Source organism: Beta vulgaris, chromosome 8, assembly GCF_026745355.1.
Source record: "Beta vulgaris subsp. vulgaris cultivar EL10 chromosome 8, EL10.2, whole genome shotgun sequence".
NCBI classification, from domain to species: Eukaryota; Viridiplantae; Streptophyta; class Magnoliopsida; order Caryophyllales; family Amaranthaceae; genus Beta; species Beta vulgaris.
In genome coordinates this window covers 56,972,525-56,999,020 of record NC_079209.1, presented here as the reverse complement: position 1 = coordinate 56,999,020, position 26,496 = coordinate 56,972,525, and the positions used below count along the sequence as shown (strand labels likewise).

Here is a 26,496-nt window from a genome sequence, read left to right as displayed (position 1 = left end):
ATAATTATACATTAGTCTCAACACTTGTATTATTTTTAGTTTATGAACAATGATTTTTGTCGAATGCTATCTATTGACTATCGAGAGAGAGGTTTTTTGAAAAAAAATATAGATATTACTTGTCTTTTCTTAACTTAATTTATTAAAATGTAGTATATGAATTCTTTATGTACTTTTTTTTAGGGGAATCCTTTATCTTCATAATAACAAGGCCTTAAAGGGCTTGTTTAGTGTAATGTGTGACATTACAACCTTCTCTATCCACTTTAATTGACATTACAAAAGTACTTCCATAAGAGTAACGTTACAACATTAATAATACTCATAGTCATATATGCTCCAAACTCCAATAAGTAAAAAAAGAAATGGTCAAAATTCGTTATTTAAGATTGGATTTTCAATGTTAACATTGAAAGGAGTCTCTCCCATGCTCTGCTAGGGTTTCCCCGTGCTTGCTAGGGTTTGAGTGTTTTACTTGATTTTTCAAGCATCGTGACCCCTGGGTGGGCAAGATTACAGCCGGCATGGCTGATGATCTTGTAGAACGGTGTGCTAATTTAAACATTACAGAGGAGGAGGATCAAATTGTTACCCTAAACGAAGAGGAGGATGACAATTACGCAAAGGATTTATCGTTGGCTATTGTTGGGAAGGTTTTGACGGACCGACCGTATAATTTTGATGCTTTCAAACGAACCATGACACAAATCTGGGCAGTTTCTAAAGGTGTGATTTTTCGTTCGATTGAAAACAGTTTGTTTGTTATTCAGTTTGTTCATGCTAGAGATAAAGCTAAAGTGCTTGACGGGAGTCCCTGGACTTTCGATCAACATCTAGTATTACTAAAGGAAATTGAAGGTAGTGTGCAACCTTCGAATATTCAATTAACTCACTGCCCCTTTTGGGTTAGAATTTACAATTTGCCATTAGACAGTAGATCTGAAAAACATGTGAGAACAATTGCTAATGCCCTAGGGGAAGTTATGGAGGTTGAAACAGATGGGATCGCGTGGGATAAGTCTGCGCGAGTTCGAATAATACTCGATATTAGAAAACCGTTGCGAAGAATTCAGCGCATTAAAAACAAGGCTGGGGGCATCTCTTTAATTGAATTTAAATATGAAAGGCTCCCTACTTTCTGTTATTTCTGTGGTATCATTGGTCATATTGAAAGGGATTGTGAATCGGCCCTCGAGGAAAACCGAAGTATGGAAAAACAGTGGGGGGTATGGCTTCGTGCATCTCCTCGTAGAGGGAGATTAAAAATGCAGGAGGAGGCATCAACGTTCGCCAAATGCCGAAAAGCTTTGTCGTTCTCATCTCTGGGGAGGGTGCGTGAAGAGCAAGTGATAATGCAACGGGATGACGGAAAAAATAAGGAAGCTATGACGACTGTGACCAAGGAGACAAGGTGGAGAAGGGAGGAACATTCTCTGGCAATACATGTTCCTCGAGAGCTTGCACAAACGGGAAGCAGTGAGGGTGTTCAAAAGGGAGGGAGGGAAGTAGAAGGGTTGGCCTCAAAGTGCGCGAGGGAGCACGGAGGTGAAATACTAAATGTTGAGTGTGAACAGGTTGTAGTGAAGGAAGGAGGGAAGTATGCGGATAATGGCGACCTTAAAGAAGGAAGGTGGGATAATCGGATGCTTAAAAGTGAGACCCCGCATAGTGACGCGAGACTTGATGAAACCCATGGTAGTAAAAGGGCCCTGAGTGTGTTGGATGTGAAGGGAGCAGATAGCTCAGGGGGCAGTGAAGGGAAGCCAGATGGAGCCACGGTAGTATCACTAGACGCTGAAGAAGATCTGGAGAGATATAATATAGAGGCTAAGAGAGACCAAATCAGTGAAGGGAAAAAAGAGATTCTGCGACAAGTGCTTAATATGCAGGGGCAAGAGGGTGATAAGGAGGATCATAGCCAATTTGATGGAATGGATTTAATCATGCAGGACACGATGAAGGCGAAGGGGTGGAAGCGGATTGGTAAAAAAGGGAGTGGGGGAAAAAAAGTGGATATGCTTCTGACAGGGACTAGGAGGAAGGAAAGAGGAGATGAGGAGGAGATACAGCGTGAGGTCGAAGGGGAGAATAAAAGACCAAAGCATAATGCGACGACTTTGAGTAGGATACAAACAGCTGAAGAATGTACCAATAATGTGGCGGGCCCCACTACTTGGGCCCTTGGTGACCAATGAAGCACATCCTACTATGGAACTGTCGGGGTTTGGGAAGCGTCCCGGCAGTCAATGCGCTGCGGCGTGTTGTGATAAATGAGCATCCTATGTTGATCTTTTTGCAGGAAACGAAACTAAAGCAAGGTGAAATGGAACGTGTTCGTAGAAAATTGAATTTTAAAGGAATGGTGGCTGTAGATTGTGAAGGGGAGGGACGAGGAAGGCGGGGTGGCTTAGCCTTATTGTGGCATGAGGAGTGGGAGGTAAAGGTCCAACATTTCTCGCTCCATCATATTGATGCGCTTATAGCGAGTGCGATAATGCCAGAATGGCGCTTTACCGGTATTTATGGATGGCCCGAGGAAGTTAATAAGGTGAAAACAGGTGAGTTGATGGTTAACCTTCATGATGGGACTGGAGTTCCATGGCTGTGTGGAGGAGATCTTAACCTGATGATGTGGTCCAATGAGAAACAGGGAGGAAGTGAATTTCGATATGAAGATGCGGCAATTCTCAGAAATGCCATGGACGTGTGTCAGCTTGATGATATGCATTATGTGGGCCACCCCTTCACCTGGACGAACAACCAAGGGGGAGAAAAAAATCTTCAAGAGAGGTTGGATCGTTGTTGCGCGAATCAAGAGTGGAAAGATATCTTTGGGGGATCTTTTGTGACACATTTGGAGAAGCGAAGATCGGACCATCTGCCCATATTGATGACCCTTCGAACAAGCTTAACTACTCCGCGGGACCGGAAAAAAACTCGCATTTTTCGATTTGAGGAGATGTGGACCAAAGACGGTGCATGTGACGATATCATAAAGGCAGCGTGGTGTAAGGGAGCAGATGCTAAAGAAAACTTGGTACGAACAGCAACAAAACTGCGAGAATGGAGTAAAGGAAAGTTCGGGCATTTTGCGAAAGAAATGCGTGGATACCAGGACCAAATGCGATCCTTGATGGAGGGTCCACAAACACCGGAAGCCATCGCCCAAATGCGCATGATAGATGCTCGTATGGATGAAATGGAAAGTCGGGAAGAGGTGTATTGGAGACAAAGAAGTAGACAAGATTGGCTTAAGTATGGAGACCGCAATACAAAATTTTTCCATGCCAAAGCAAAACAACGTCAAACTCGGAATTCCATTACAAAAATTACAGATGCGGGGGGCATAGAATATGAGGAGGAAACTGAGATTGCGGAAGTGCTCACCCAACACTTTGAGACCCTCTTTAGTGCTAATGATTGTGTGGAGATGGACCCGGTTTTAGAAATTATTAAAGAGAAGGTGCCGACAGGTTTACAAGAGATGTTAAAGGCGGAGTATACACGTGAGGAAGTTCAGGAGGCCCTATCACAGATGCATCCTACAAAAGCTCCAGGTCCCGATGGTATGTGTGCTCTTTTTTATCAAAAGTTCTGGGATATTGTTGGGTTAGATGTAACTGAGAAGGTTTTAGATATCTTAAACCATGGTGGGGATGTGAGGCCTTTAAACCATACGCATATAGTCTTAATTCCAAAAAAGAAAGTGTGTGAATCCCCTGTTGATTTTAGACCTATTAGCCTCTGCAATGTACTGTATAAGTTGGTGTCAAAAGTCCTAGCAAATAGATTAAAAAGAGTTTTGCCTGTTGTTATTCATGAGTCACAGAGTGGTTTTGTACCGGGGAGATTGATAACAGATAATATTCTTGTGGCCTATGAGTGTTTTCATTTTTTGAGAAAGAAGAAAAAGGGCAAAACTGGGTATATGGGACTTAAGCTGGACATGAGTAAGGCGTATGATAGAGTGGAGTGGGATTTCCTGGAACAAATGATGCTTAAGTTGGGTTTTCCGGTGAATTTTGTGCATCTCATTATCTCATGTGTGAAAACATCATCCTTCTCTCTTCTTGTGAATGGACAACCAGCTCGACGTTTTACTCCATCAAGGGGGCTCAGGCAAGGGGACCCCCTCTCTCCGTTCTTATTTATTATATGTGCGGAGGGACTCTCCTCTCTCTTACGAGATGCGGAGGCCAAGAGAGAAATCCATGGGTTAAAGATAGGGAAGAGAGTCAATTCGATCTCGCACCTATTCTTTGCAGATGACAGCTTACTGTTCACTAGAGCGAATGAAGAGGAAGTTGAAAAGATATTAGACATTCTGGGCACCTATGAGGCAGCGTCAGGGCAAAAATTGAATATGGAAAAATCGCAAGTTTCTTTCAGCCGAAACATTGAGCAAGAGAAGCAAGATACCCTTCAGATGAAGTTAACTTTTAAGGCGGTGGAAGAGCATGAAAAGTATTTGGGATTACCAACCTACATTGGTAGCTCAAAGAAGCGAGTTTTTCAGTGTATTCAAGAAAGAGTTCTGAAAAAGCTAAAGGGGTGGAAAGAAAGTTTTTTATCACAAGCGGGGAGAGAGGTGTTAATTAAAGCAGTCGCACAAGCCATCCCCACATATGCGATGCAATGTTTCAACATACCGGTGAGTATCCTGAATGAGATTGAAAAATTATGTAGAAGTTTTTTCTGGGGGCAGAAGAAGGAAGAAAAGAAAATGGCTTGGGTGGCTTGGGAAAAAATGTATGGTTCGAAGAATGAAGGGGGGCTAGGTATGCGAAACCTTGTGGTGTTCAATAAAGCTATGTTAGCGAAGCAAGCGTGGAGAGTCCTAAAATACCCGGAGTCGTTAATGGCAAAGGTGTTAAAGAACAAATATTTCCCTAACACAACTTTAATGAAGGTAAAGGTAAGTCCAATGGCGAGTTTCACGTGGAAATCCATCCTATCGGCTCGCGATTTACTTGACAAGGGCATCCGGAAAGTGGTGGGGAATGGTCTGCACATTGATATATGGGATGACCCCTGGGTACCTACACTGCCTAGATACCGTGTTATACCACAAGAAAGGAGAGATAATAGGCCACAAATGGTGAACGAGTTTATAGGAGAGCGGGGTTGGCAAAAGGGGGAACTTGAGAGGTGGCTATCAAAATGGGAAGTGGATGAAATTATGCGTATCCCTTTGCCGATACGACACTGTGAAGATAAATGGTGTTGGTCTCACACGAAAAATGGAGAATTCTCGGTCCGAAGCGCTTATTATGTGGAGTTAGCACAAAGGAAAACTAACAAAGCCACGGCGTCAACTGATGTTACAAAGCAGGTCTGGAAAAAACTATGGTCTGCACTTGTCCCAAATAAAGTGCGGCATTTTGGGTGGAAAGCACTGCATAACGGGCTACCAATGCGCGACAATCTCTCACGAAGGGGCTGTGTGGTGGATAATATATGTCCTATGTGTGGAAGTGATGTGGAGACGCCCTTTCATGCACTGGTTTTGTGCCCCTCTGCTCAGGTAGTATGGAAGATCTCTCCTTTAAGACTCGTGTTCAAGGAGGGTATGGGCACTTCTATCATGGAGTGGGTAGCATGTTTGATCCTTAAGTATACGGATGAAGCATGGTGGGCGCTCTTTTGGAGCCTCCTATGGGGTATTTGGCTGGCACGAAACTCGTGGGTATTTGAAAACCGGAAACTCGATGCTATGACAGTAGTGGAACGAGCGCAATGTAGGGTGGGAGAATTTCAGGAAGCACAGGACAACGACAAGGTGGCCTCGCTGGTATGTAGAGGTGGAGAAAACCGATGGAAAGCCCCGAGTGATGGATGGTTCAAGGTCAACTCGGACGCAGCGGTGTTTGAAGATGGTACAATCGGTTGTGGGGGGATTATGAGAGACTGGCTGGGGGAAGTTATGGCAGCCACGGTGTGGTTGGGAAATGGAGGAATGGCAGTGGATGAAGCGGAGGCTGTCGCCCTTCGTCATGCTGTAGAAATCGCCATTGAAGCGGGCCTTCGAGACCTTGTTGTGGAGAGTGACAACCTGAAGCTTATCAACCATCTTAAAAAAGGGATGAAGGAAAATACTAGCTTTGGTAATATTGTAGCGGACATTTTAAATCTTGTGTGTGTTTGTCGTAGGTTAATTTTTAATCATGTTGGTAGGAATGGAAATCGAGCTGCTCATAAACTTGCTCACCTAAGCAGGGAGTACAGTGAGATGAGAGTGTGGATTGAAGAAGTTCCCCCGGGAGTATTGGGGGATGTAATGTTTGATTTAAGTAATTTGAATGTGTAATTGATTTTGCCCGTCAAAAAAAAAAAAAAAGATTGGAAAAAACAAAAGTGAAGAATCCATAAAAAAGAAAAACATAGACATGATCATATGACATGTCTTTCCTTAGGACATTCTTCTCTCTTTGGATCAGCATCTCTCATTTAAGAACACTATCCTATCTTAGATAATTAGATCATACATACCACTATATTTCATTTGCAACTTTTGTGCATAACTTTATCAATAATCTACAAAATTGACAAAAATAAGAAGAACTACATCTCAACAGCTTCAAGCCTAATTTGCTTATTTACCATTGCAATAAAATCATCAGCTCTTCTATTCAATTCTTCTGTTGACAAAACAGGAATTAATTCCTTCGCCTCCGCCGTCGTCGTCGTCGCAACCACCACTTTCTCCTCCTCACCACCACCTCCGCGTTGCCCCTCCGCCGCATCAACCACCACAACCGCCTCTTCAACCACCGCAACCGCCTCTTCAACCACCGTAACCGCCTCTTCAACCACCGTAACCGCCTCTTTAACTGTAATTTCCGGCAACTTTTTTACCCTTAATTTTTTCACCTTTTTACACCCACTAACATTGATTTTCCTACTAGTAGGCTTGATTTTAAACTCCCCAAGAAGAAAAATAACAATCAAATTCCCCACTATAAATAGAGACTTAGCACTCAAGAAAAAACCCATAATTCTAGGAATAGAAACACACATAAAAACCTTGATATATGAATATAAAGCAGGAAACCAAAATGGACTTGTGCAAAATATAACACATGCAAAACCTACTAATGGGTAAAAAATTAGGGTTTTCTTATATTGATCTTGTTTGTATCTTTTTAAAGCTTGGATTTTTTCTACATTGATTGAATTCATTTTTTTGTGAACAAGTAAATGAATGACTGAACTAAGATAAGTGGAAAAATGAAGACTTTATAGAAGTATAAAATGGTGGTGTACAACTATTGATCATGTTACTTTACGTGGAACTTTTTAGATAGTGTATTTTTTAGTATTATTATGAGGGTAAGGTGACTTTATAAAAGCAAAAAAAATGGTCCATCACTCCATTAGTTTAACTTTGGACAAGCTTTTCTTTTCTTTATTGGTATAACTTTCTTGTTTCCTCCTTTTTTTTTTCTTACAATTCAGTGGTTTCCTGCTTGTTTACATTGATCTTTGCTTACTCTTGTGGAAATCTACTTGAGTTGAAATAAACTAGACAAAAGTGGCACGATTTACATGAATCGAGTTATTTAACTTGTGATGTGATTTGATTTGATTCGAAAGTATGTGACCTAGAATAAAATCAAATGGCTAATATTCTAGAATGACTTGAATATAGTTGAAGTCGGTCCAAGTTCGCAAACCTGACTTGTAATCGGGCTAAACTAATTCTTGCATGAGTTAATATTGATTCGAACTGAACTCGATCGAATTGATATGGATTGTAATATATTAATACTTTTATTTTCAATTCAAGCTATGTTTTATAATGAATTGATTTACGACTTCAATTGGGTATTATCTCGAGTTTATTAGCTATAATAAAAGTAATATAATAATAATTATTATCATAATAATAATAATAATAATAATAATAATAATAATAATAATAATAATAATAATAATAATAATAATAATAATAATAATAATAATAATAATAATAATAATAATAATCATCGATTGGTTTATTATTATATTTGTCAAGATGTTCCTTTTATTTTACTAAGCTTTTTACAAATGTTTAAATCTTTCTAAAAGACCGTTCATAGTTTCATACCTTTTTTTTTTTAATCTATAAAATTGTACTTGGGTGACCATAGAGTTTATCGATCTAACTAATAATTTTAATATTGGTTAGATAAGGCATGACATAACATCTTGCTATTTCTAGTTTTTATTAACCACACTAGGCACACTTGGCCTAACAATTAACATTATATATGCATTAACGGTCTTTATTTACTATTTAGCTTATTTTTCTAAAACTTATCTTATTTTATTTTTCCTTATTTTTTCTTAGTTTTCTCAAACTTTTCAAAACTTATTATGAACTTTAGTATATTTTTAAAATATTATGAGCTTCTCTTACTTTAAAAAAAATAAGTGTAATTTTTTTTTGTTTTTAATTGTAAGGAGAAGGACTTTTTTTTTCTAGATATCAACCCGAAATTCCATCCAACCTAATCAAAATTAGTAATTTGAGTCGGATTCGAGTTGAGATTTTTCAAAAATTGAATTTTCGTATCAGATTGGATCCAAATATATTTGAATTGTAATATGCCTTGTATTATGTAAATTATGGATTAGACTTAAATGCTTAACTGGTTTTTGTTTTTTTTAAAAAAAAACCAGTGCTTAAGTGTTGTTGTTGTATTCTTTGTTGTTGAACTGAACCTGTTTGTGTATTATTAGAATAATACTCATGTATTTGTTACATTATGTTGTGATGAAATATGGCCTAGCTATAAGTTTGCTATTAGTTTATTAATGGACTATGAGGTTTGTAATAAATTATAAACTTGTAAATTGTACAATATTTTCCTAATATCAACACGTACACAACTAGAATACGTCTCCATATCTTTAATTATTGGGTGCACTTATGAATAGGGATGGCAATGGGGCGGGTCCGCCTAGACCCAGACCCAGACCCGATTATTTTTCACAGACCCAGACCCGACCCAGACCCGTCGGGTCTAGATTTTTCAGATCCAGACCCAGACCCGCTGGGTCTAGCGGGTCCATGGGTCCTTACTGGGTCCTAAATAGGTACTTTTTAGTTTTAAGTTTTCATCACATTTTTTAATATATGTAATTAAAAAATTTCGCCCTAATATACATAGGTTCTTGTATCCATGGTTAAAGCATTCTCTAAATAAAATTTTAAGAATTAACTCATAATATATTAAAATGTTACAACTTATAAAGTTACATGTCTTAGTGGAGTTACAACACTAATGACTTCACAAAATCACAACTCATAAAATTTTAGAGTTTACGTAAAAAAAGAAAAAAATTCTAATATGTAAATGGGTCCGCGGGGCGGGTCTGGGTCTAGCATATGCGGACCCGAACCCAGACCTGACCCATGCTCTTCGGGACCCGGACCCGACCCGGACCCATTGGGTCTAAAATTTCTGGACCCAGACCCTTATAAATGGGTCGGGTCCTAGCGGGTCTGGGTCGGGTCCGAGACCCATTGCCATCCCTACTTATGAACACTCAAACACAAGACTAATCCATCTAAAAATGATGGAAGAAAGAAATTTCACAAAAGGTAAGAGAATCACTTAAACACGAGAATTATCCATCTATAAACCAAATTAAAAACAAAATCAAGGTTTATTATTCAATACCATTAAAAAACATTAACGACCCACTTTGATAATCGTTAATAAAAATGGTGGTAATGTGAATGAATTTTAAGTATAATGTTACAAGGAAAACGCCCTTAAAATTAGGGGTGTTCATGGGTAGTTAACCGCCCCCAAAAAATATTCGATTTGATAACCAGAAGTTTTGGTTTGCCATTTTCGTGAACCGTCACCGTTCAAACCGGTAACTGCTTAACATTTAACTGATTATTCGGTACGATTTTTCGGTTAATTATTAACCGTTCTTCAAGTTTCATTAATTTATTGTGCTTAATTTATATATTGAATTTTTACTTTTTCTCAACATAAATAATATAGCATTAATGTTTAATACCATACCACAAAGTTCACTACCAACTTAAAACAATAAACATTAATACACCTAGGCAAATAGTTTAGTTTACAACCTTCAAGCATATGCCATTGCATATAACTAAAGACTAGGTACTACAACCTTCAAGTAAAAGAAGGCAGATAGTTAAAATAAAGAATACACTACTATTACAAGTTACAACCTTTAATGATGAAAAAGGCAAATAGTTTATAAACAACCTTCAAGGATGATAATGGCAGATAGTTTACAAACTTTTGGGCCTTGGTAGAAGCAGTTAGCAATTAGCAGTACTGATTTCTTATTTTAAGAAAATAATACTACTTACTAACAATTAATTACCTAATTATCATTAAAAATTGAATAAAAATAAAATAAAATAAATATATTCGGTTTTTCGGTTAATCATTTTATAAAAAAATCATAACCATAACTGTACCATTTAACCGTAATTTTTTACCGGTTCGATAACCAATCCGTTTTATCCCTATTGTTTTGGTACGATTACCATCCATTTTCACCGATTTTTAATTTCTCGATACGATTTTTCGATTTTTTGTGGACACACCTAAATAAAATCTCCATGGAGAGGCAACTACAATTCCCAAGTTTGTGTTTCTTTCTCCATGGGTAAAGAATCTCATCCATAAGCTTGTGCTTTTTTATCCAAGGGAAAACAATTTTCATTACCACTCATAACACCTACAAAGGTGGCTCTCGAAAGCAAGCCACGCCTAGTCCTAACAAATGGTCGTTCCTCCAGGCGGGTTGGTGAAGAACCAGGGCGTGGTGGCCACCCGATGTAGCTGAGGCCAAAGCAATATTCATGGCGGTTCTTTGGGCGAAGCATCATGGCTTGAAGGAGGTGATTATTGAAACAGATGCCCAGGTGCTTGTATCTCGCTTATCCTCGGCAGTTTTGTTTCACTCGGATTTGGACGCTATTCTTGGTGATATTGTTAGTCTTTGTTCGTGGTTTAATGTTATTAATTTTTCTCATGTAAGGCGGGATGGGAATGCTGTAGCTCATTACCTTGCCAAAGTAGTGCCATTTGGTTATGAACAACGATGGAAATTTCATTGCCCCAGTGTTGTATCTCCTTATGTACTGATGGAGTTAATGCACTACTTGTTTCCCCTAAAAAAAAAAAGGTGGTATTGGATGAGAAAAAAAATTTAAAAAGAAAAATAGACACTTTAGGATAAATTAGCATTGTTATGGGAATAAATAATGATTTTATTCACAAATTTACATTCAAATTTATTCCCATTACCAGACCATCGTTTATAACCAACTACTAAACAGGCAGTAAGAATCTATTCGATACAAATTCGAAGTTTTGTGAAAAATTATATTAATGTTCACCAAAATAGTTTTTTGAAATAGCTTTTGTCTAAAGATAAAATTATTAACTTTTGAATATCTTTTGTCAAAAACTACCAGTTTTACATATTATTTAAACGTCAAAATTTAATCAACAATTATGATTACCGAACACTTATACTTTAGCCAATTAATTTTACAGCTAAAAGCTAACAACTACCTCAACACAAAAAGCTGATAAGTTATAGCAAACAAATTACTTTTCCCGAATAGATCCCAAGAAATGGATTCTCATACTACCATATAGAAACAACCATTACCAATGATGTTTTGTTTTGGCCTAGTGATTAAGATTGAGGTGTTGTAAATAATTGATCACATGTTCGGATCCCCCTCCCTTTCTTTGTACTTTGTATCGCATTCGTGGGTCATATGGATAAACAAAATTTAGAAACAACCATTGTCTACTTCATGTGGAAATAGTGGAATACCATTGAATGAGGAATGAAAACGAACGTTAGAAAAGGACAAGCACACACGTACGTACACCACGCCACAAACTTGGCAAACTCAGAAAGAGAAAGAGAAAGAGAAAGACACACACATACACAGTAACACAGTCACACTAACTCACACGCTCACATACACGCAGATTTTTCTTCACTCTCTTTCGTTTCTCCGTCCTTCCTTTCTTCAGGTTTGTCTTCAATCATCTTCTCTTAAACCCTAATTTTCCGCATTTTATTTCCCCTCTTTTGATTTTATTTTTACAATCTTCGTCATTCTAATGTATCACTTTAATTCGATTGCTTTGCATCCTCACCACCACTTTTCGATCCCATTTCGTGTAATTCACTCAATCTAGATGCGCATCTACTAGATTTTTGAGTTCCATAAAGTACAATTTCTAATTTTTTCGGGGTGAAATTTTCTGGTCTTTTTACGATTTTTTTGGTCGTTGACTTCTGAGATTGTTGTTGCATTGATCTTTATCTTCGATTGTTTGATTATGGTGTAATTGTATGATTATGAATTTCTTTTTTTTTTTTTTTTTTTAACTTTTATGTTGGTTTAATTCTGCAGAAAATATATAGGATTACAAGTATGAGCTTCAGTGGCACTTCTGCAGGTTCAGGTTAGTTGCTTGGACTCTTTTTATCTTCAATTATTATACCAATTTTTGAATTTTCGGAGTTAATTGTTGGAAAACGTGAATTTTCTAATTTGGAAGCAGAACTTGATGAAGCAAACTATTGTGATGATATCTTTAGATATGAAGATATCTGAGTGGGTGTTGTGTTCATTTTAAAAACTACTCCTTCTGTCGAAAGATTACGAATATTTGAGAATGATGGGATATAAGGACACATATATATTTCTGATGCATGAATACCTCCTCTTTTGGTATTGCCAATGCAATTGTATATTTATAGTTAGAATCTTACATTAAGCTTTGTGACAAACAAGTTTAGCTATTTTTTCCATCTTAATTGAGTGGTGGAGATATACTTTATGACTAGGTCACATTGAGAGGGATACGGGAATAACAAGAATATAGACGGGGACAAGAATGGAAAATTGGTGTCAATCTTTAGTTGTCCTGTCCTGTTGGGATGTGTCCAACACTTGCCCAATAAGTTTTATAGGAAGCTACCTAAGAGAACTTCTCTAGCGTGTGGCATAAATGCTCTTGAAGATACAAAAATGACATAGGGAGATATAACATGTGTACTATGTTACACGGACTCTTTGAATTGTGATACTTGTATACTTATTCGACATTGTCACATGAAGGCCTTTTAAGTTGTTATTCTGTTTCAAATTTCAATGAGAATGCCCAAGCACTGTAATTTTATGTCTTGGCTACATGTTGGATATGGTATTGGGAGTGTCAGAGTAGTAAAGCTGGTGTCTTTGTTTCTTGGGAAATCTTCAGTTGTGTCTCCGTTATCTTTTTGTTTCAACTGGTTGTTTACCGAATGTAGGGAGTTTTTGAAGCATCAAGCTTCTTTTGACTGACATGAGATATACTATTAGATGAACCTATAATCTTTTCACATAGATTAGCGAAGTAAATGTAGTCATCTACTGATTTTTTGGTTAGTTCCACTTATAGGTGGTAATGCTGCAAGAAAGGCTTTCGAATTTGGACGGACTTATGTGGTTAGGCCCAAAGGCAAGCACCAGGCTACTGTAGTGTGGCTACATGGCCTTGGTGATAATGGTGGAAGGTACTATTTCTGGATATAAATGCTATCTTATTTCTCATAGGCATTGTTGAATTTTCGCTTTTATATCTTTTCACATTTCTCTTATGGTCCATGTCTTGATTCCTCTAGTGCCAAGACTTGCTTCCACTAATTTTTTTGCTTTCACGTATTTTAACATGCTAAAACTAGTTTTAGAAGTAACAACAGTATGCGGTGCCATGTTTACTCTCTTTTCTTTTTGGTGGGTGTGGCTTGGTTATCACACTGGGTGTTCGGTTTTGTGGATTCGTTTAATGTTCTAGTCTTCTAGATGATTGATAGGCCGTTGTCGCGCCTAACAAAGATAAACCTAACTCGTTCTCTCTAATTAAATAGAAAGGACGAGCAAGGGTCGAATCCACAGAGAGACAAGATTAAACACCAATAAGCTAATGTTAAATAAGCTAAGTTAGGGCAATGGTGATTGAAATTCGGGTTTTTCTTATGCTATGTAATGATTAACTAAAGAGAACAAGATGACGAACAAGGATTTACGATAATATTAGAAGGATTAGGATATGGGCTTCACCACTCAAATAAATCATGAACTTCAACAAACTAGAATGGGGATAACAATAGCAATGGATAAAAGGTGTCATCTTTTAAATGCCTAATTACTCTTTCAAGCTAAAAAGGGCTACCTATGTTGAGGATTATGGTCTATTTTCATGCACCAAAACTCCAACTCAAGAACATGAATGACAAGACGACATCAGTTCTAGATGGTGTGGCTTGGTTATCATATTGGGTGTTTGGTTGTGTGGGTTCATTTTATGTTCTAGATGATGAATCGTTGTCTAACGTTGTTATCTGTTTCTTCTGGCAGCTGGTCACAAATTTTGGAGACCCTTTCTCTGCCTAATGTGAGAATTTAAAATTGAACATGGTTTTATGTTAACTCATGCTTTGCTTGTATCTTGATTGGTCTTTTTTTTTGTGGTAAATGTTTGTATTACAGATTAAATGGATCTGTCCCACTGCTCCTTCACGACCTATTAGTTTATTTGGTGGCTTTCCGTCTACAGCTTGTGAGTTTAAATACCCCTGATCTTATTGTTACATAGTGTTTTTTCCATGTGCAATAGCCTCTCAGTGAGTGTTCTCAAATACCAGAAAGGATTATTTGTTTGGAAGGGGAAACTCCTTGAGAAACAGCTTCTAGATGGAGCAGATGCATACTTCATTTATTTATTTACATGTGTAGCATTTCTGATATCCTCATGGGGTGGTAATTATATCTTTGCGCATATGGTGTATGCACTTGTAGCTATGAGTGGTGGTTTGTACGTTATACTACCTTCTGTTAAAATTGAAATTATTGGAGTGTACATGTTAATGTATATTGTATAGTTACATAATCATTGAAATACACTGCAGCGTAGTTTATAAGATCAAGGAGGGACAAGCAGTAGCATCCAAATTTATGAATGTGCCAAATATGTAGACTAATTACTATGTACTGCGCTTTTAGTGTATGATTGCAACATGTTTAGATGGTTATGGAATTTCACAGTTAATGAACTTTTTTCATCAGGTGCATTAATCTGTTAGAATATGAATAAATCACTGATTACTGGTGGTGCTTGTTGCTAGTTCAGAGAAACTGATTTTCATATTTGTTACCTTTTAATTATGTAATGCATAAATCTCTTTTAATGTAATGAAGTCATGCACAAAATCAATAATCATTGGAACTATCACTTTTTAAGTATTTGAAGTGTGTGTCTGTTTTTAGATAATATTTGGCCCTTTTGCGCTCCAGTTTGCTGTGCATTATGTATTTATGTGCAGTGAGTTGCACAATGTCTTTACCTTGCTTAGTTGCTCATGGATTCTATGTGTATACTTGCATGACCAGTTTAGCAAATGATTTTTAATGCATTCTGTCTATGTGTCAATTGATAAGAGATTGCTAATTAGCTGTTATGGACCACAGCTGACTTTTTGCAGTTTTGCAATGCTGACATAATCGGTTGCAATGCGAATTAAATCAGGGTTTGATGTTCAAGACTTATCTGAAGATGCTCCAGATGATCAGGAGGGACTGGATGCTACAGCAGCACATGTGGTGAATTTGTTGTCTACTGAACCCACAGACAGTAGGTTTCTCTATCTTGCTTTGTGTCCTTTCTGACATTATTTGGGTGCTTCTCTCTGCCATAAAGAGTTATAAGGGAGTCTATTAATATTCAGATAGCATATGTTCGGGAGCCTGTACTTCTACATTCCTAATTTTCACACGATTTTTTTTTAGCTTGACTATGCGAATGGCTAAATTAACCCTTTATCATAGTTGTTTTTTAAGAATTCAAAGAGCCATCTGCGTAACTGTAGATTCGATCAATCTACCTGGCCAATCGCAGGTGAGGTCAATGAGCCCATTGCTGAATAATCCAATGATTACTTGACATCAATAAGACTTGTATCTCTCTAGTTCTCTATGCTGTCTGGTTGATCAGATATGGCAGCTTTTCAATTGTTGTGGGAGAAATTAAACAACATTATGATACAACGAGCACCACTTGATACAGATTTTTATTGATTCCTGAGGTTTTGAGATGTCTAGATATACTGGTCCTCGACTTTAACTAGGTTTGGCTAATACATCTTTTGCCACTAAAGGAATGATAAAAGTGGTGTTGGGAGAGAAAATGATGGATGAAAGATACCTGTTAGAGCATCATAGATCATGGCTTATGCAGCTGGCTAGAGGTGGCGAAGAGAGTAAGGAATGGATTTAGGTGAGACTTGAGCGAAGAATAGAATTTGGTGACTAAACCTCAGTAGCTGGATTTCTTTTGTTTCTTCTAATCCATCTATTCTTACCTAATCACCTTATTTGATACCTTTCCTGAAAATTGTTTATTTATTTTAGTATTGCTGACTGTTTCTAGCCTTTCATTTTCTAAAGCTAATAGATGAACTGTATCCAGTCCTGTAGCTCTTCAGTTGCAAGGATTTTACATCAGTTTTGGTGACCTGTAAACTCTTGTGTTGGAGCCACGGTCCCTTAGCCATTGTCTGCAATCCCTTTTTTTTAAAAATCAGCCACCAAGTGGAGAAAGGAAGAAGCTCTGTCTACTCACTAGATTGAGCATGATAAAAGGAAAAATTGGTGAACACATTGCTGTACACTTTCCTCTATGCCATCTTTCAGGTCCTTTTTTCAGTGATTGATAGAGAGCAGGCAATGATCTTACCTTGCTCTTTTGTCAATGCCCTGCTGCTATAAGAGATTTCTTCTTAAATCTACTTCACGGATTTATTAGGTTCACGTTTGTGGTCCTTTTACTACCCTGAATTGAATTTAGTAATTTGTTGACATTTGTCTTCTAAGGGATGGATTATTATGTGAAATTACAATTATTGACCGATTAACCAATTAAATAGTAGAAACCAAACTAGCCTTGTTAGATTGCCAATTTATATCAAGTGGCATCTGGTGTGAGTTCTAAAATAGCCCTGAATGGAATATGGAATGAGAAAATCAAGTATAGGGAGTTATATTTTTCTCAGACATTATACAGTAGTATGCCAACATTATTATTGACAGAGTATCTTTCTTTTCTTCAGTTTTTGCTTGATGTTATCTTTAACTGCTTTCGCATATTCTAAACCCCCTGTCTCTCCCCAAAAAGACCCTGCTGTCATTTAAATATTTCTCAAATGCCTTTTGTATCATCATTTCGTTGTTTTGATGTATTGAAATGCCTATATATCCTTGTTACCTTTGAGATGATGTAATAAAGCTGTTTTATTAAGAATGAGCATGAGTTGTTGAACTGTAGAGTTAACATGTCTGGTGCTCTACAATGCAGTTAAGCTTGCTGTTGGTGGGTTCAGTATGGGTGCAGCAGTGGCCCTTCATACTGCAATATGCCATGTTTCTGGGAAATATGCTAACGACAAGGAGTTCCCAGTCAAATTGAGTGCTGTTCTTGGGCTAAGTGGCTGGCTTCCTTGTGCTAAGTTTGGCTCCTCTCCTTTACATATATGTGATATATCACCTGTTACTGTCATCCTTTTAGGAATATCCTCACTTCACGCTAACCCTCTTTTGGGCCTTTTTTCAGGAGCTTAAGCAACAAGCTAGCTGCTAATGAGGCTACAAATCGTGCTGCATCCATACCCATATTGCTTTGTCATGGAAAAGGTACAGAAGTAGTACTCAAAGCTTTTAGGCTCTTTTGAGCACTCTTGGTTGCAAGGAAATGGTAAATGAACTCTGGTCTATCAAGGTTTTTATCCGTTTGATTGGACAATGGACATAATATTCCCAGTAGCAAATAATGGTTGGAGTCTGGACACAAAACATTAGGGGAGACCACAATTATAAATTTGTTTTGGTTTGGTTCCTTGCAAGGTAAGTTGGGGAAGAATGGAAATAGGGAAATGGATGGGAGGAGAGAAAGAGGAGCGAAAATTAGGAATAGGGAGGACAATGTGGCATTTCTTTATGTGGAAAGTAACTGTAAAATGTCTCAATTCTTGGGAGAACTATTTTTTATCCTTTCCCTTATTCTGGAAAAATGTTTTTCTCCAAACCAAATACATTTTGAATCATATGGTGATTAAAAGCTTAAAACACTAACACATCAACCAACTCCACTAGTATAGATTATAAACGTAAAGTATTTTGTAATTGCAGTTGACGATGTCGTTCAATACAAGTTTGGCGAGAAGTCTTCACGAGTGCTCAATTCCAGTGGGTTCGGTGATGTCACATTCAAATCCTATGCTGGGTAAAGATGCAAGCATCTTGCATTTTTCATTTCATTTAAATTTCTGGTGGCCAATATTTAGCATGTTGAAACTGTACCTTCTGTTGATTTGCAGGCTTGGCCACTACACTCATCCTGAAGAGATACAGGATATCTGTAGTTGGCTCAAAACAAAATTAAATCTTGATGCTTAATAACCACATGCATGCGGCGGAAAACTGATAAAAGAGCAGGGGGAATTCATTTATAAGATTTAGGTTACTCTTTTATGGTGGAGATTATATATCTTAGTTTCATATGTTGTTAGTTCGTATCTGGATTCGACGATGATGATGAACTAACCATATTTTGCACTTTCAATTGCCAGCTTGACTGGTATTTTGGTGATGCATTTTTTATTGGTTAGAGAAAAAGTTGTGAAGGTTCTCAATTGTTTAATTAAAATGTAATTGTTTGTGCTTTGGGGTAGATGTTGATTTGTGGCTATCATAGCGAGTTTTATAGCTTCATTTAATATCTTGAATTAGCATTTTCCCTTGATATTAACTGGTCTAAAATTTAAATTATCATCCTTTACTAATACTTATGGCAATGGTGGTAGTTAGATACTAACTGTTGTGAAGGGGGGGTGAAGCACTGGTCTAGGATTATGCAATACGCCAGTAATGGCTCGTCTGTAGATAGCTGATAATGTACTAATATCATGATTTAGCATATGGTAACTACCTTTTTGAGGGAAGAGCTTTTAGGTACTAAAGTTGCTTTCATAAAAGGAAAATGTCATTTTGAGATAAAAACATTTTGCAAATATATATGTGCATCGTTTACCTATCCCTGCCAACAACATGAGACAGTGGACAAAATTGAATGATATCATTGAATATGGGTTAAAACGTTAAGTACTATTGCAAATTACAATTTTTAGTACAGTAGAATTTGCCGGTTACTAGTATTTCGAGATAGAGGCAACATTTCATATTGACGAAAGATACCCGTGTCCCGCGGTCTTTATTAGTTTGTCCGTATTTCTTTTTGGGATGTTCTTTATTAGTTTACTCATTTTTTTTGTTTTTATATTTGGAATGGGACCACTAAATTTCCCTCACACATACATTCAACTTTAATATAAAATAGAATACTTGCTCCGTTTTTTTTACTTGCAACACTTTTTTTTTATCAATTTCAATGCAAAATTTGGGTAGGAGAGAGTTTGAGAGAAAAAAAGGAGGGCCCCATATGATTGGAGAGAGATAGAGAGAAAGGAAAAGCAAAAGTAGAAAATGCTGCAAGTAATTAATTATTTCCCTTTTAGGAAAGTGTTGCAAGTAAAAAAAAAACGAAGGAAGTAGTTTCTTTCTTTTTATGTCCCACAACATTGTTTTTCCTAAAATTTGCATGAACAAATAGGAATTAAAATCATCATGCATCACAACTCACAAGAGGGCAGAAAGTTCAGAAAGCCCTCAAAGCAATATATTACAATTTCACCATCTGTTGCCCAGCCTCAGTTTTTGGCAAAAGCACTAACAATCAGAAATAATGATACAATTCACTAATTCCAATAAGAAGATAAGAGGCCAAAAATATACAAAAAAGAGAGGATGATAATTTCAGGAAACAACGAAAATGGAGGGACTACATGAGCTCCTCAAATAGAGGTCTCTGCGCTAGCAAGAGCGAGAAGCGGCCTTCTAAGAAGAAGCTAACTGAACTATTTCACCTATGTTCTTCTACTTCCCTAATGAAGGCAACATCAGCATATCCGGGTTTTGGTGATAGCAGCAGAACCTTATCTTGATCAGTATCTTCACTTTCAGTGTGTTCATGAGGACTGTCTACCGAGGAGGACTCCGTTCCATCTTCTAAGCCAACAAAAACAACCCGTAGGTTCAAAATAAAGAAAAACTGATAATGGTGGTCAAATTAATGACGAAAGAATGTTTCTGTAAACTATAGTACTTACCTAAGCATTCATGGTACTCAGGCAACTGTTTAACAGTTGTTACTTGCAGGCTTTCAGGAAGCAGGCAGCTACATACGTTACCTAAAACCACCCAAATTGCATTTTATATATCAGCTCATTCTGAATATGACAGTGTTGCAATAATACTAGTAACATGTTTCTAAGCTAGAATAGTGTGAGTTTCCTTTTGTATTCATATTCTCGAGCCTGGAAAAACTCAGCACCAAAGTTGAAATTACTTAACCCCTCAAGGGTATTAAATCTATGTTTGGAACCATTCACCTGATGGTCACGTACTCACGTATCAGTAGTCATTCATGTTGTTGCAGCAACAAAATGTGTATATATCAGAAAAAGAAACCAAAATTTCAGCTTGTAAGCCTATGAAGCAGCCAAGTACTTACATTTTACTAGTCATATATCTCGATCTTTATTTGCTAGCCACTACTTGAAAAATAGTTTGAAGTTGGAACAACTAAACAACACATGTCTAACATGCCCGAAAGATATCAAATATCACAAAATTGTGATTCAGGAGAATGCAATAAGAGAAATCAAAAACAGAAATAATGCAGTATAAAGAAACCTATATTTAAACATAGGAAACATGCATAAGTAACCTTTCAGTAGCTACATGAGGACTTTTCAACTCAAGTTGCTACATCTCATTATAAGGAAGCAAAACCAGATCTAAAAAAAGGAAGTTCAAGGAACAGTGGCATACCAGCTCGGGCAAGACGGTTGACCCATCCAGGGATTCTGTTGTCAGTCAATCTAGAGGCAATGTCATCTGTGAAATGGTTGCAGTTTTTGGTGATGAGATGATAAGTATCTCCATGATACTCAGAGGCGATTCTCTCAATGAAAGTCCGGAACTCTGATTGGGACATACTTGTCCGACCTAGTGAGATAGAAGATCTATAAATAAAACCTGGACAGCACCTTGGTTCCACTTCAAAAACCCCACTAGCTGGGAAATCATGGGCTCCAAATCCATACTCCATGCCATGGACTGTTTGCACGAAAGGCACACGAGGTTTAATTAAGAATTTAAGAGGAAGTGAAAGTATAAGTGAATGTCTTAAAAACACAGAGTGCACTAAGGTAAGACGAGTGTTGTATCTTAGGCATGAAGCAATAGAGTAGAGACAAAGGTGTTTGCCGAGGCCATGTAAGTTACAAATTTCCAAATTTAAAAGCAAAAAGAAGTTACCATAAAGAAAATTAACCCATATCATTACCTATGGCTACAAATAGTGCTAATTTAACCATATCAAATACTTAGTCCACTAAAAACATTTGCCAAAGATGACAAAACACATGTATTAAGAAATCTAGTTAAAACAAGAAATAGGATAATTCTGTCCTGACTTTGGAAACCTAAACCTATATGAACACATTATATCCATGATTATAAATTGTGTTGTAGGAAATCACACTAATTCTAGAAATGCAGGGAATTTGCAACATCTAGGCACATCTCAGAAAGTATTTAAAAGGAAATATGGTGTACGTGGGAGTATAAGAAAGACTTTGGGACATCCTTATGAATATAAAAGAAAAACTGGGGCACATCACTATCGAATTAAAAAGAGTCAGAAGAAATGGTTCGATCCTCTTATTTTTATTTTTCGAACCGAGAGATTCATGAATTGGGATCCTGATGCATATAGATACAAATGGTCACATCTATTCAATTAAACGACTCAGAGCTACAATAATATAAGTAGGCATCTAAAAGGTTCATCATTGGTGTCTCAGGAGCCTAAAGTGCCCTAAGGTGCATCAACTGTGCTACAGCAAAATTACTTTTTCCCAGAACCATTAAGGGCAAGCCGTTCCCTTAGTCCCTGAAGTGAACCTCAACCACACCTTTTATATACATGATGGTATAAATCAATCAGAACCAGGAAACATCAATGTCCAAGACACAATCATCTTTTTCTGAATTGATATAATACCAATTAACTTGAAGAATACGATATAAAATTAATTTATGGCATTTCACTTGTCATAATGCTTCTAATTTGGAGGTTGCCAATAAATTTATGAAGAAATATCTACTTCATTGATCCCCCCAACTATCTTGCACATACATCTGCACATATTATTCTAGGAAAAGCTTTTTCCCACCTCAAAAGATTGCTTATTAAAAGAACTTATCATTCATAACTTCAGAGTCTTAGAGAATTTTCTTCCTTTTTGGGCCCAGCCTTCCAGGGGAGCAGAAAAAGATCTGAAGAGGTGGGTAAGATAAGGATAATCATTCTAGATTTGGCTGGGGAATTACAATGGTAAGCAATGCAAACTTGGGGTATCTTGTTTGCATCATGATTCGGTCTAAGATACTATTATATTATAGCCCAATCAGGAAGTTTCAGCAATTCATACCCATCAAAGTACAGACAACGAAGCCAAGATGTGGGAACAATGAAGCAATTAAGAGCATTTAGTATGTAATCAGATAATCTAGATCCCATGAAATCTTACTTGAAGCCTCATTCTGAGACAAGATCAACTCCAGATACACCAACCTTTACAATCACAACAATGCTTGCCTCTTCCTTCCACCCCACAGTCCACCCCAAAAGAAAAAAGGAAAAAAGAAACTCCTGAACATGTGAAGGAAGAAAGATATTAAGCAAATCTTGATTTGAGATTGAAGGCAACAATATAGTGAAATACTCCTAAAACATTAACTAAATCACTTCCCACTAAATTTTGAAACCCAGTGCACATTTCTATTCACTTGTCTCTCTTTGTTTTTTCCTTTTTTGTAAATGTTCACAGATATAGTGAGGACCCTACTCAGCCATACCTCTCAAGGGACAACTTATCAAAATTTGTAGGCCAAGCATTTGGGAGTTGGGTGGGGGACTAAGGAAAATTACCTAGAGACAACACCAAGTTACCTTGCTGATGGTATTGCATTTCCCAAGAGACTTATGCCAGGTTTGCCAACTTATGACTCCACATGTCATCACAGAAAATGTCAGATACGCTCTCAGCGAGGCTGCTACAAATTTCATAGTGTTGTGAAATTGTTCTTCTTGAAAGTTGACAACTTTATATTGACAACATCTCAGAAATTTACTGATCATTTCAAACAAAGGCTATATATGTGTTTGCAAGTGTTAAGTATTCAAAAAAGTGTGTTTAGTCTGCAGGGACTCATTCCACATTTAACATAGCTGTTTCAGCTATATGAGCTACTTGACATTTGAACTCGATTACAAGCATAGAGTGCTTTATTGTAGTGTTAGAAGTAAGCCCGACAAGGAGGTTGGGACACACAAGGTGATATGGGTTGGCATACGTGGGAGCAAGTGAAAACGCCAAAGGGCATTGAGATGCGTTTGCCAACATGCAACATGTCCATAGCATGTTCTTAACGTTAGAGTCTCAGTGTACAGAGTCCGTTTGGTCTAACAGAAGTCTCGGTGTATAGAGTCTGTTTGGTCTAACTTCTGATTCTTGTCTACTGCCTAGTACTGGATGTTGTCAGGATTTGCTCTTGGGAGTGATATAAGTTGCATGATTACGTGAAGATCTTGGCTACTATTTTTCTCTTGGATGGTATTCGTTACTACATATCTAATCGAAAAGACTACTATTAGATCCACTTTCTTAAGTGTCAAGAACGTGTACATAGGAAATACATTATACACTAGATACCACTAGAAAAGTAGATAATGGACTGGTTTCTCCTGGATAGAATCCTGACAAGATTTAACTGGGACTAGAAAAGGAAGGTTGAGGTAATGAATAGGAGTTTATAAATCATTCTGAGTTTGTTACACTTAAATCTAAGCTTAAACATGGATTTAGGGAAACACTCGCAGAATTAGAGTTTTATATTTGTTTATATATAACTCTTCGGATTAACAGCATATCTAAACATTTGTGTCACAGATAAAAAGCAATTCTTTGCATTTTATCATATCATGGAAGCTCATAATGGTTAGAAACTATCAGCTTATTCAAAACTTTCCTTTTCTAGTCTGCTTATAAAGCGTCCTTTTGTCCTTCCATATTCCTTAATTTTCACCTCAATGCAAGATCACCTGCTTCATCATATGAACTTGCAACAGAAATATGACAGAAATGCATGACTTCGACTCTCCGTCCTGTCCTCCATCCCTCAATGAACACATATCATCAATATTTCCAGTCAGAGCTTTTCACATAAGAGATCCACATAAAAGCACAAAGTTGAAAATTGATCTCCGAGTCATAGAAAAAATTTCAGCCACAATCCCCGGTTGAATACGATACTATCACCATAAAAATCCTAAGTGTAAAACTTTTGGACCACAGCCAATGATGAGCGCTGCAGGTGTGAAATACAAATCACCGTTACATAACGGAACACCCACTCTTATGTCCGTTACAAAGTGGCCGTTCAATAACGGAATGGCCAAGATATTGTTTCCTGATAATGAGTATAAAAACAGGGAGCCCTCAACCTTGCGAGCGTGATAGGCTAAGTCTAATGTTAACTGCCATAACTTTTTTAGAAAAACCACAATCCTTTCATTTATTATACCTATATATGTGAAGTGTACACCTTAACATTGAAATTGTTGGCCCAGTATCTCTTTCAAATTCACTAAAGCGGCTCCTAACCCTAACTTGAATTGATGTTAATCCACATTTCTTACCAATGTATCCCAATACAAAATTCACTCATTTATATGCATATTCTGGTAACTACTGGCCTACAATCATCCCAAAGATAAGCATCATAAATACATAGCTCTTCTTCCATCCTCATTGTGTCAACAACTTCAACTGAGCCTATTAAATGGTACCTCCACTATATTACCAACATTAGGTTATTTTAGTGAACATCATGCAACATAATCTTTTAATGACTATCTTTATCACTCCAGAATGTTTCAGTTCGGCTCCAACTTGTTATCTGGACATACCAAAAAAGATGTACCATCCAAAATGACTACTATAGAAAATCTACTCACTAGTAGGGCAATCTCTGCCATCACATTCATGGTATCTCTTCTGAACATAGTTCGAGATCGAGCTTCACCCTTCAATAAATAGTGAATGTTCTTATCAATACACAAATCTACAACTCCCCAACAAAATACTAATATCCTCTTACACAGTTCAACTATAAAATCAATTTGACAACATAAGGAAACTCAAACAACTGCAACACCAATTTAGCCAAAAACCAAATCAACTTCCCTCCCAAGCAACACAATCACCATCATATTGTCAAATTAGAGACAAAATCACCATACTAAAAGATCATAATAAATAACACCCAGATCAGAAAAATACAAAAAATCAATACAAAAACAAAAATAAATAACCAAATCAATCAAAAAAAAGTTCAAATAATAGCCAAAAAAAAGAAAAGAAATAACCTTCAATGCCCGAATGAAAAATTCCAAAACCAAACCAATAGGTGTAATGATTAAGAGGGGTAAGATCATACACATTTAACACCACCGGAGTTTCAATTCCTCCATTATTTTTACCAGTTCTTGATTCTTCATTACCCATATTTGAATTTTTCCCCCTTTTTTGTTTTTGTTTTGAAGAACCCCCCTTTTTTCTTTTTTCCCTCCTTTCTTTTAATAAAATCTCCTAAATAAAATTCCTCAAAATTCAATGAAAAATCTTCTCCAAGAATAAAACTTTGAATTCTGGGAATGTAAATTCTACAATTCTCCGACAACCCAGTAACAATACAGAGCTTCTGAGATCAGCCAGCCCTGCAGATGGGTGTGGAGGAGAGAGAAAGAGAAAGAGAAAGCAGAAAGGAGAGAAATTGTTTACAAATTCCAAATATAATAATAAGATTGAAATAAAAAATAAAAAATAAAAAAAGAAAGAAGAAGAAGAAATAAACAGTTTTGGGTACAAATCTTAAATCTTCAAGGAATGCTTGAACGTGCCTGGGCCTTGGACTACCAATTATGTAATTTTGGGACCCAGGCTTCCCAAATGCCAGCCAAAAATGTGATTTTTTTTGTATTGGCCTTTGTATTTGTACACATTTGACAAGAGATTGCTCATCTTGTGCCAAAATCTTTAGGGTAGACTCTTGAATACTTCATCCGTTTTAAAATAATTGCACCATTTAGCATCTGGTCACTATTTATCGATCAATTTTGACAAGCTTTCTTTCACTATTATATGAGAAAAAACATGGTCAAGTGGGATCTTGTAAAATTCTTCTCAACACGAGAATTTCAA

General features: G+C 37.0%; 3 protein-coding genes across 9 annotated transcripts; 2 read left to right on the top strand and 1 right to left on the bottom strand.

Moving 5' to 3' along the window:
- The first annotated feature begins 2,323 nt into the window (after positions 1–2,323).
- LOC130589950 (uncharacterized) lies at positions 2,324–6,307 on the top strand. The gene has a single exon (XM_057391608.1). The coding sequence runs from the start codon at positions 2,324–2,326 to the stop codon at positions 6,305–6,307; it is 3,984 nt and encodes a 1,327-aa protein (XP_057247591.1).
- Positions 6,308–11,852: 5,545 nt separating this feature from the next.
- Positions 11,853–18,776, top strand: LOC104902093 (uncharacterized). Of its 6 annotated transcripts, none has more exons than XM_010689768.4 (10): positions 11,853–12,035; positions 12,422–12,473; positions 13,443–13,569; positions 14,414–14,450; positions 14,546–14,615; positions 15,582–15,686; positions 17,406–17,556; positions 17,661–17,740; positions 18,236–18,329; positions 18,424–18,776. In XM_010689768.4, the coding sequence occupies exons 2-10, from the start codon at positions 12,443–12,445 to the stop codon at positions 18,500–18,502; spliced, it is 774 nt and encodes a 257-aa protein (XP_010688070.2). In that variant the 5' UTR covers positions 11,853–12,035; positions 12,422–12,442; the 3' UTR covers positions 18,503–18,776. The 6 variants fall into 6 exon arrangements, with proteins under 6 accessions (XP_010688070.2, XP_010688073.2, XP_010688068.2 ...); XM_010689771.3 differs by having other exon boundaries at positions 11,883–12,035; positions 13,455–13,569; XM_010689766.4 differs by lacking the exon at positions 11,853–12,035 and adding an exon at positions 12,050–12,185.
- A 965-nt stretch (positions 18,777–19,741) lies between these two features.
- Positions 19,742–26,123, bottom strand: LOC104902092 (deSI-like protein At4g17486). 2 transcript variants are annotated; one of them, XM_010689765.4, is made up of 4 exons: positions 25,662–26,123; positions 20,996–21,283; positions 20,272–20,352; positions 19,742–20,167 (listed from the first exon to the last, which is right to left on the bottom strand). In XM_010689765.4, the coding sequence occupies exons 1-4, from the start codon at positions 25,798–25,800 to the stop codon at positions 20,025–20,027; spliced, it is 651 nt and encodes a 216-aa protein (XP_010688067.1). In that variant the 5' UTR covers positions 25,801–26,123; the 3' UTR covers positions 19,742–20,024. The 2 variants fall into 2 exon arrangements, with proteins under 2 accessions (XP_010688067.1, XP_010688066.1); XM_010689764.4 differs by having other exon boundaries at positions 19,742–20,170; positions 25,662–26,122.
- Positions 26,124–26,496: the final 373 nt, after the last annotated feature.